The sequence below is a fragment of the Sciurus vulgaris genome (genome assembly GCF_902686455.1).
Source record: "Sciurus vulgaris genome assembly, chromosome: 1".
Taxonomy (NCBI): Eukaryota; Metazoa; Chordata; class Mammalia; order Rodentia; family Sciuridae; genus Sciurus; species Sciurus vulgaris.
In genome coordinates this window covers 156,515,114-156,526,772 of record NC_136461.1, presented here as the reverse complement: position 1 = coordinate 156,526,772, position 11,659 = coordinate 156,515,114, and the positions used below count along the sequence as shown (strand labels likewise).

At 37.5% G+C, this 11,659-nt stretch overlaps 1 protein-coding gene across 1 annotated transcript in view; it reads left to right on the top strand.

Annotated features, from left to right (window-relative positions):
- Positions 1-378: 378 nt before the first annotated feature.
- Positions 379-11,659, top strand: part of TPD52 (tumor protein D52) — a 151,853-nt gene continuing 140,572 nt past the window's right edge. Inside the window, exon 1 of the mRNA XM_079111054.1 lies at positions 379-591. Within this exon, the coding sequence (XP_078967180.1) occupies positions 573-591 (19 nt within the window). The 5' untranslated portion in view covers positions 379-572. The remainder of the gene's footprint in view (positions 592-11,659) is intronic.

The window sequence follows — 11,659 nt, the reverse complement described above, 5'->3', positions numbered from 1 at the left end:
CATAGGGTATTGAGAATATGGAGACGGAAGGGAAAAAAGGGCCATTGGCATTTCCAAATGGTTACTCCTGTGGTTTCTACTCTACAAGTGCATGAGAACAGGTGCTCGCAGAGGCGGAGAAAGGGCATCTCCAAAGCTCCGGAGGAAACTTTTGATTTTATAAATAACTTGGTGGAGGCACACGAACGCCATCCTGGTTCAGCCGCCTCCGCGCGGCCTGCATGGCGAGTCCCGGCTCGCGGGCGTCCTCCTCCCTTCTCCCGGCCGATTTCCTGCCCGAACTCGAGCCGCGACGCGCCCTCCTCGCCGGGCGCCGCCCGCTCCCGCCGACGTGGCGGAGCGCACAGGTCGCGGGTCAGGTGGTCGGGTGACGCCCAGGGAAAGCGCTCCCGCCCGGGGCGGGCGGTGCCGCCGCGCCCGACGCCTCAGGGGGTGGGGACTTAGCAGGAGTCGCGGCGGAGACGAGGAGGAGCTCCGGGCGCGGCGCGGCAGGCGGGGGCGGGGGCGGAGGCGGAGGCGGACGGGCTGCGGGCGGCCGAGGCGCAGAGGACGCGAGGCGGCCGGCGGGAGACATGGACCGCGGCGAGCAAGGTGAGGGCGCGGCCACCGCGGCCACCGCGGCTCCGGGGGTTGGGGTAGTAGGGCGCGGGCGCGGGTTCGGCGCGGGGCTGCGGGCGGCCGGGCGGCTGGGCAGGTGCCGAGCCTCCCCGGCCCGCGCCGCAAGTTGCTTCTCCCGGATCCAGATCCGGCATCCTGGGGTGGCTGAGCTGGAGGGAGCTGCCCTGGCTGGCGGAACCGGTACGTGGGGCTGCGGGTTGTGTGTGTTGGGGAGGAGAAGGAGAAGGGAGCCTTAGGAAGGAGAGAGAGAGAAGATTCTGGGATGCAGAGAAGGTGCTGGCCAAGCACGCAGCGCTTTGGGTTTACAGTACAGCTAGAGCTTGTAAGTGATGGGCACCAGGAACTGAGGGCTGTAGGTCGGTTTTTGACCCTCAGAAACGACCTCAGGTTGGGTATGTGACTTGGTAAGACTTTTTGCTCACTTGGAGTTTAGGTGCTTGGTTAAGATTTTTAGTGGTTTTGATCCTGTGGCAGTGGTTTTGGAAGTATTTATTTACACATACTAGGTGTTCCCAAATTGTGGAGTGGTGTCTGTGGGCTTAATTTTGGGGAGAAGGGATCTTTTCATATCGAGGGTTTTCTTTTATCCAGCAAGGTGAAATCTCACAGCATAGAACTCTTAATTTAACATAGCTCTGTTTTTTAAGACAGTAACTTAAGTGAAATTGCCTTGAAGAGACTCATTGTATGAGATGTAGCAATATTAGGGCATAATTTTTAGATTTAAATATTGCTTCATCCTAGAGATCTCTCTGCTGATTATAAACCAGGGAGTGTAAGGTAGATATGCATGGCAGGCTTTTAAAAAGACATGTAAATGGTAAGAAGATAACAAGGTAACATTTGGGAAGTAGGAATGGGAATTACTCCTGTTTTGAGCCAGACACAACACTTAACCATTTTTTGCTTATTTTGTTGCAGTATTTGCTTTCGTGTATGAGTTTTTATGTAAATAAAGCCATATTCAACATATACTGTTTTGTTTTTTACTTCTGATAGCTTGTAAGATACAATCTTTGGAATCTTCCAACCCTCTCTCCCAACCCCTGAAATTTAATTTCACACTTACTGTGTAAGTGCTTATAAATCTTATATACAATATGTTTTATACATACACATGTTATTCAGTATGTATGTCTCTATATGCCTGCTCACGTTATTGGGTAGATTTTTAGCTTTTTTTTTTTTTTTTGCTTTTTTTTGTTGTTGTTATGCCAGAGTTGGAACCCAGGATCTCAGGAATGCTAGGTAAGCTCTGTACCACTGAGCCACATCCTCAGCCTGATTTTAGCTTCTTAAGGTCAGAAACATTCCATCTTTGATGTGTGGTTGATTGGGCAGGATGGTGACTTGTACATAGTAGGCCCTCAAAGGAGTTAAGAAATCTCAACATAGTTCTTCTGTGTATTGTTGGAAGACCTGGGGGCCACTGTAGAAGCCAGCATTACTCTCATTTTTAATGTGGGTGGTGGCAGAGGTAAACAGGTACATAGATATTTGTATTCTCAACTGTTTTTACATTGTCATATTTAACATGATGAGGTTTTTAGAATAACTGAGTTTGGTACATGCCAAAGTGGTTTAAATAGCTGTTTGATATAGATGACTGGACTGATTAGTTTTAGTATATTGTGTGACTTGCTTTGTGCGGTAAGTCACAGTACCACCACAATATTCTAGCTTGCTAACACACTTTATGTGGATTTGTTGGATTTTTCTTAAGTTTCTAATTCTAAGAGTTAGATTAATCCTTTGATTAAGGTGATTCTATAATTTTCAGATGGTTTGGTTGGTTGAGTTGTTCATTAGTTATGTTAGTCCTTGTTTTTAATTGTCCATCCTGGAGGGCCAGGGAAATCCACCTTTTTAATGTGATAGTGTGGTAGAGTCTAGTGAAAGAGGAGTTCTCTGCCTTGGGAAGGTCAGTTGACTTACTCCTTTGCTTTGCCACGCTAGATCCACGTGGCCTTTACTTAAACTTTTGTTTCTGCCTGCCCGTCATTTCATCTGTCTAAGATGAAAGGAAAAAGTGTCCCAAGAGCAGGTTCAGGCTACTAGAACCTCTGTCCCTCCAAATTGATCTCTTGCTTCTCACTGCTTCCTGTTACTTTTCCCCTATTTCTCAAGAAGCAGAACTCTGTGGTTAGGTAAAGAAAGTTGCTGATAAGGCTGTGTTGGGCTTAGTGGATAAGTTTATTTCCAAGGCCTTTGAACTAGTAGGACAGATGGTTCTATCTTAAATGAATCTGTATCAAGACGCCTGGCTTAAAGTGAACAAGGTAGAATGTGCGAGTTTGAATCTGATTTTCATTAGCAAACTGTGTTGACTGAGATAAGATTTATAAAACTTTGTGATTGTTTCTTGAATTGTGATTTTGTTTGCAAATTATTTCCAGCCAAATCATAAATTTTTAGGATTTCTTTATTTTTTTATGTGCATGAAGTTGCCTTAAATTTGTCTCTTAAAAAACAAAAACAAAACTCTAGTTACAAAATTAAATACCCTCTTACATGCATTTCTCTATTGAAAATGTCCTTCTTAAACCTTATAAGGTGTCAAAAATCTATCCTTTGCTACCAATTTTATTAACAGCTGCAAAGTTTAAAAAAGAACACTTCTCTTTGTGTTTTCATTCATTTATTCTATGTTGTGTTGCAGGAAGACCAGATTCTTTTTCTACTTTTCTCTATACCCTGTCCTTATATACAATACTTTGCTTGCATTTAGAGTTCAATAAACATTCAGTAATTTGAAATACCTTAAAAACATGTCTTTCAAGAATTTCTAAGCATTGAGCTGAGCACAACACATTTATGTGTAAGGTGTTTCCTAGTGTGACTGGCTAACCAGAGCATACCTTACGTTAAAACAAAACAAAACAAAACCAAATTAAAACAACCAAAAAAAAACTTCTGCCTCCTTTTATAGGCTAAGTATTTATATGCAAGTACTCTCTTATGTAAGTTTATTTTAGCATTATTGTATTGAAGCTGAGACAGTCACCAAGCATTTTATTAGTTAGAACTAAAGGAAACAAATTCAACTTTATTTCTTTAAGGGGATAGGGGAAGATTTCTGGGGCCAAAAACCTGCAGAGGAAAGACTGCAAGAGAGGAGTAACACAATAATTGCTACTATCATTTCCTCATTGTAATTTTGCCTTAGGAACAACACAAATGTGGAGTGTCATTTATTTAAAAGTAAAGCATTTATGGAGAAGAATGAACACCATTGTGAGGGTCTGCTCACAAGTCTCTGGGTGTGATCTACCCAGGCTATTAATTTCTTTGGTCAACACTCTCGATTTCCATATGGTGCTAATGTCTTTGTTAGCTCTCCTTCACTTCTTGCATTTATTTTTATGCAGCAGCTTGCCTAGTCCCTGGAGAAAAAGCTGAGTGGTAGGAGGGGTTGTGATCTCTTAGCAAGATCTCAAAACAAAATAATCTATGCATTCAATAAAAACATAGCGTACATGCACAGTTTAGAACAAAAAAGAATACCCAAATTCCCCAAACTTCAATGCTACTGAGCCTTTTGTTGCAGGCTAAGCTTATTTTATTTTCCTGTTGGGGTTAATTATTGCTGCTTTAGTTGTTGACTGTTGTAAAATCTCTCTTCTGAAATATTCCCAAATTTACTTAAACTGGGTGGTTACAAGCTGTACTGAAACCATAATTTTAGCACGTCTTTTTATTTAAGAAAAAGAAAGGGTAAAGATGATAGAGATTTAAACTGTTAGTGGAAGTTTATAAAGAAAATGTTTGAATATAAAAATACTTTTTTCTTGTATCAAGAATAGTCGTCCATTTTAGAAAAATCAATAGTATAGATGCAGCAAAAGAAAATGAAATCACTTGTAATCCTATTCTGGAAAATCATAGTTAACATATTTGTTTGTATTCATTTGTGTATCTATCTGTTTAAATAAATCACAAAGCAGTTTTATTGACTACCCTACATTTAAACTTAAAAAAAAAACTCAATGTATTTTTAAAATATACTTCAACATCGTTTGTCTAGTGTTTTCAGGTAATGAATGCACCCAATTCAAAACTCAAAATGACTAAAAGGGTATACAATTTAAATCTCCTTCCCATTCTCATCTCCAAAGTGATTTCTCTTGGATAACAATGCTGCCATTGTTACTAGTTTCTCTGTTCATCCTGAGCGATTATTCTGTGTATGTTTGGGTTATATATGTATGTGTGGTTTGTATAAATTATAGCATATAAATTGTTTGGGACTCAACTTTCTTCATTAAATACAGTATATGTATTCCTGGTCAGTCAACATAATATTATATGAAATACCTTTTTTATATGGAATACCTTTCTTTTTTTGTTATACTGGGGACAGAATTCAGGGCCTTGTGTATGTTAGGCAAGCGCTCTACCACTGAGCTACAGCCCCAGATTAGAACAGCTTCATTTTTAGTGGCCATTTGTACATGCCTGTTATAGACAAACTGTTTTGTGTCTGCAGTAGGCAATTTTTAACCCATTTTGTTGTGTCTTCCCAGGTGTGAAACACCTATAAAAACTTAAATTGAGCAATGAATATTTATCACTTATGGTAACTCTGAAATAATGTTTGAATATTTATTATGTTTGCAAAATTGAACACTTGGGTCTGAGTTAACTTGTTCCCTACTGATGGATATTTTAAGTAAGTGTCACTTTATATGGGAAGAAGAATTTCTTCTTTGCCTTCTCAGGATATTCTGATGGGCCCATGCGTAAAGTCAGATCAACAAAAGAGAAATATACTAATGGATAAAAGTATGCAAGTTTATTTAGTTTACGTGAACACGGGGCCACTCACAAGAAAATTGAAGACCCAAAGAAGTGGCTGGGCCTAAGTTCTTATACACTGTGAGTGGTAATTATGAAAAAGTAACTAAAACAAAGGTTAGTTTAACAAGGTTTGTTTGTATAGATTTATCTTTAGCGTCTGTCTTTGCTGTACAAATGCTTCTTTCTTCCTGGTGTAGGAAAGACATTGTTCATATGAAAATTTCATCTGATTTCAGGAAGATAAAGGATGTCAGAATGCCCTCTTGCACCTGCTATTATTCAAGGCCAATTAGCTCAAAGTAATCATTAAGCCAAAATGGAATGTTTTGGCGGTGGTATGTGTTGAAAAGCTTCAGCAGATTATCTGTCTATCTATCTATCTGTCTGTCTGTCTATCTATCTATCTATCTATCTATCTATCTATCTATCTATCTATCTCCATACGCATATATATGCGTCATTTCTTCAAAATGCCATTATGTCTGTAGGAAGAATTCTTAGAAGAATGTGACTGTTCAGTTTTGATTGTGCCAAATTCTGCTCCATAAAAGTGGTGCCAATTATACTTCTACCAGCAGTGTGACCGTCTGCTTTCCTGCACCACGTGGTCAGGCTGTTCTCACACTTTTCAGCTTTGCTTGTCTCACAGGAGAAAAGTGGCTTCTCAGTGTGTGTTTCATCATGACTCTAATGTGAAGGTAGTTGTACTTCTGATAGGTTTTAGATCTAGATTTCATTTCTGTGACGTTTCTGGCTGTAGTAACCTTTGCCAGTTTATTATGTATTTCTGCTCCTTGTTTTGTAATATGTAGCCCTTTGATCATAGTGTGAGTTTTTATTTCATATTTATTCCTAGTTTATCATTTCTATTTTGATTTTAGAGATTTTTTCCCCCCAAGTAGAAATACTAATTGATGGCTCTTTTTATTTGTGGATTCTAGCTTTTGAATCATTCCTAGAATAGCCTTCCTCACTTTCAATTTATGATTTTTATGATTTTCTTTTTTACATTTTAATCTTTTCTCCATCTGAGTTTATTTTGGCTGGGCGTGATGGTGCACATCTGTAATCCCAGACTCAGGAGGCTGAGACAGAAGGATCCCAATTCAAGGCCAGCCTCAGCAACTTAGCGAGGCCCTCAACAATTTAGTGAGATCCTGTCTCAAAAAAAAAAAAAAAAAAAAAAAAAAAAAAAAAGCTGGGAAAGCAAATCTGGGTTAAATCCCCAATTCCCCCAACTCAAAAGCAAAGTGATTGGAGTTTATTTTGACTTAAAGTGAAGTAGGAATCTTAATACCTGCTCACCTTTTGGCTACCATTTGCTCAATACCATTCATTGCCCAGTGGATTTTTCCTCTACTGACTTGAAATGCCACCATTGTCATATACTAAATTCTTAAAAATTTTCCCCCTTGATATATATGTTCATTGCCAGCAACTAAGCTGTATAAATTATTTTAGCTTCATAAAATGTGAAAATGCCTGGAATGGCTTGTTTCCTTGATTACTCTTTTTTTTTTTGTTGTTGTTGTTGTTATTAGATTTTTCTTGTTATTCTTACCAGATTTGATTTTCAAATGAATATTACAATCAACTTGTATAGATGAAAATTCAACAGATATAGTGTTAGCCTAGGTTTTTCTCTTCCCTCTATCCCCTTTCTGTTTTTTTCAGATATTGGTCTGTTTCTTTATTGGATACCCCAAGGTATGTTCATCGGGTTCATATTGTATATATTTTTTTATCTTAATATTTACGGTACTGTTAGATAACAGGATGTTGCCATATCATTATAAAAGTTTCCTAAACTGTAATATTTTATGGTTTTTACCCTTCCATCATTTGAATATTCATTTAAATGTTTCTCTGTTAGAGTGTGTTGTATTCCATTTTAGCTACTACAAATAGTGCTTTAAAAGAAGTTATTTTAAGATGGAATTCCTGAAATACCAAGGAGGTGAAACGTTTCAGGCTTTTCATATGTGATCTCTTAATAATTTTTAGGTTTACAGTACAGGAGTGTTAATGATATGTACTTTGTTTAACAGAACTTCTTCTGGAACTTCTTCATATTGCAACACTGAATCTAAACCCATTGAACAACAATTCCTTCTTGTCCCATCTCCTGTCCTGGTAACCACCATTCCTGAATTTGACTATTCGACATACCTTATGTAGGAGGAATCATGCAGTATTTGTCTTTTCCAGATTGACTTATTGTGCTTAGTATAAAATCTTCAAGGTTGGAGCATGTGACAGAACTTCCTTCTTTTTGGGAGATGAATAATATTGTATGTATATTCCACATTTTCTTTATCATTCATCTGTGAGTGGACATTTGTGTTGCCTGTACTTTTTGGCTGCTGTGAGTAATGTTGCAGTAAACATGGGCATGCACATCTCTTTGAAATACTGTTTTCACTTCCTTTAGAGATATGTCTAGAAGTCAAATTGTTGGATCATAAGGCTTTTTTATTTTTAGTTTTTAGAGGAACCTCAATATTTCCTCAAATGTCTATACCAGTATATATTCCCACCAGCAATGCCCAAGGATTGCAGTTTCTCCACATCTTTGCCAACACTTCCCTCTTTTCTTTCTTGCCTCTTCCTCTGTCATTTTTCCTTCCTCCCTCTTTTTCTCCTCTTCCCTCTCCCCCATCCCCTTCTGCCATCCTAATGGGTACAAGGTGATAGCTCATTGTGTTTTTTTTTTTTAATTTATTTTTATTGTAAACAAATGGGATACATGTTGTTTCTGTTTGTACATGGAGTAACAGCATACCATTTGCATAATCATATATTTACATAGGGTAATAATGTTTGATTCATCCTGTTATTTTTTCCTTCCACCCCACCTCTCCCATCCCTCTTTTCCCTCTATACAGTCCCTCCTTCCTCCATTCTTGCCCCCCTCTCACCCCACATTATGTGTCATCATCCGCTTATCAGTGAGATCATTTGCCTTTTGGATTTTTGAGATTGGCTTATCTCACTTAGCATGATATTCTCCAATTTCATCCATTTGCCTGCAAATGCCATAATTTTATTATTCTTTATAGCTGAGTAATATTCCATTGTATATATGTATACCACAGTTTCTTTATCCATTCATCAATTGAAGGCCATCTAGGTTGGTTCCACAGTCTGGCTATTGTGAATTGAATAGCTATGAATTGTTGTGGCTGTATCTCTGTAGTATGCTGATTTTAAGACCTTTGGGTATAGGCCGAGGAGTGGGATAGCTGGGTGAAATGGTGGTTCCATTCCAAGTTTTCTAAGAAATCTCCACACTGCTTTCCAGAGTGGCTGCACTAATTTGCAGCCCCACCAGCAATGCATGAGTGTACCTTATTCCCCACATGCTCTCCAACACCTATTGTTGCTTGTATTCTTGATAATCGCCATTCTACTCGGGGTGAGATGGAATCTTAGTGTAGTTTTGATTTGCATTTCTCTTATTACTAAAGATGGTGAACATTTTTTCATGTGTTTGTTGATTGCTTGTAGATCTTCTTCTGTGAAGCGTCTGTTCATATCCTTAGCCCATTTGTTGATTGGGTTATTTGTATTCTTGGTGTAGAGTTTTTTGAGTTCTTTATAGATTATGGAAATTAGTGCTCTATCTGAAGTATGAGTGGCAAAGATATTCTTCCACTCTGTAAGCTCTCTCTTCACATTGCTGATAGTTTCCTTTGTTGAGAGAAAGCTATTTAGTTTGAATCTATCCCAGTTGTTGATTCTTGCTTTTATTTCTTGTGCTATGGGAGTCCTGTTAAGGAAGTCTGATCCTAAGCCAACAAGGTGAAGATTTGGACCTACTTTTTCTTCTATAAGATGCAAGGTCTCTGGTCTGATTTCGAGTTCCTTGATCCATTGTGATTTGAGTTTTGTGCATTGTGAGAGATAGGGGTTTAGTTTCATTCTGTTGCATATGGATTTCCAGTTTTCCCAGCACCATTTGTTGAAGAGGCTATCTTTTCTCCATTGCATATTTTTGGCCCCTTTGTCTAGTATGAGAAAATTGTATTTATTTGGGTTTGTGTCCGTGTCCTCTATTCTGTACCATTGATCTACCTGTCTATTTTGGTACCAATACCATGCCGTTTTTGTTACTGTTTGCTTCAACTAGTTGAAGTTATGGTATTGTGATACCCCCTGCTTCATTCTTCCTACTAAGGATTGTTTTAGCTACTCTGGGTTTCTTATTCTTCCAGATGAATTTCATGCTTGCTTGCTCTATTTCTGTAAGGTACATCATTAGGATTTTAATTGGAATTGCATTGAATCTGTATAGCACTTTTGGTAGTATGGCCATTTTGACAATATTAATTCTGCCTATCCAAGAACATGGGAGATCTTTCCATCTTTTAAGGTCTTCCTCAATTTCTTTCTTCAGTGTTTTGTAGTTTTCATTGTAGAGATCTTTTACCTCTTTGGTTAGATTGATTCCCAAGTATTTTTTTTTTTTTTCTTGAGGCTATTGCAAATGGAGTTGTTTTCCTCATTTCCCTTTTCATTGTGGTTTTGATTTGCATTTCTCTAATGGTAAGTAATGTGTGTTTTTGCTTATACTTGTTGGCTACTTGTATATCTTATTTGGGGAAATGTCTGTTCAAGCTCTTTGACTTTTTTTGTTTTGAATCAGTTTACTTATTTTTGTTGAGTTGTGGGAGTTCTTTATATAGTCTAGATACTAACTTAAGAGTAAATGTTTTCTAGGTGACATTTTTTCGGACATTTTGTTTGACTCTTGAGTGACTTTTAATACTTCCTTCTCTGTACCTTCTCTCTTCAGTAACCAATACTAAAATAGGTGGTTTTAGAGAAGCTATTAATTTACATACCTTAGCTTATAAACAGTGTATTTCATGTTACGACTATGCCATGTCCATGTTGCAAAACTGAATCTAAACCCATTGAACAACAATTCCTTCATAATCACAAGCTTTAAATAACAATATTATACATTGCTATAATTGTTATTTTTTATAGTTATTGTTAATCTTTTACTGTGTCTAAATTGCAAATTTTTATTTTCCAAAGGGTGTGGGATATAGAGCTCTGTCAGCACTTTAAAAAATTTTTCTTTTAGTTGCAGGTGGACACAATACCTTTATTTAATTTATTTATTTTTATGTGGGGCTGAGAATCGAACCCAGTGCCTTACACATGCTAGGTGAGCACTCTACCACTGAGCTATAACCCCAGCCCTGTCAGTACTTTTAATAACACATTTTTTTATATTGTTCTATCAAAGTTAGTTACTTGTTTTTAATGTGTCCTGACTTTAGGAGACATGGGTGGTCTCAACACATTTTAGAAGTAGTTTTTTGAAACTAAATTTCTAAAAAGAGTGATGTCAGAGAAGCTATTAATTTATATACCATAGCTTATAAACATAGTGTATTTCATGTTATAGCTATGCTATGTTCATATTGCAAAACTGAATCTAAACCCATTAATTAGGGTGTGGGATATATAATTCATGAACAATTCCTTCATAGTAATTCATTTTTAAAATAACTTTTAATATTCTACATGCTGTAATTATTCTTTTTTTATTAATTACTCTTAGCTACTTGGGAGGCTGAGGCAGGAAGATTGAAAGTTTGAGCCATCCTGGGCAAGTTAGTGATACCCTCTCTCAGAATAAAATATAAGAAAAAGGGCTGGGATATAACTCTGAGGTAGGTAAATGTCAATTTCAAAAATTATATAATTTTTGAATATAATCATATTATACCTTGATAAAGTTTTGGACTGGTAACTTAAGAAGATTAATTAGGGTTTATTTGAAGTATTATGATATGGAAATAAAGCTTGTGGTTCAATCAGGAGGGCTGAAGGAATAAAGATAATAGTTCATCCAACCTGTTAGAAAATGTACTTGGCTAGAAATAAAGTGTCACTAGAACATTTTCTTAGCACTCAGTTCAAGGGTGTGTGTAGTAGGTACTCCATAAATATTTGTTGTATCACACTCACATCAGTTGGAAGGACTTCTAGCATAAATAGAGTCAGATGGGAGTAGACAGAAAAGGCTAAGAATTAGTGAAAAAAAAAAAAAAAAGGTTTGGCAGGGAGATAGGAATATATGTTCCAAATGTGCTTAAGGTTTTATATATAAGCACTGAAAATCTGATCTGTAAATAGAGGAGAAATTGGAACTCTACTTTGGAATTCTATATGTAAAAATATGCAAGTATATACATAGAAGAGATAATGTTGGCCAAATTTTTATTCT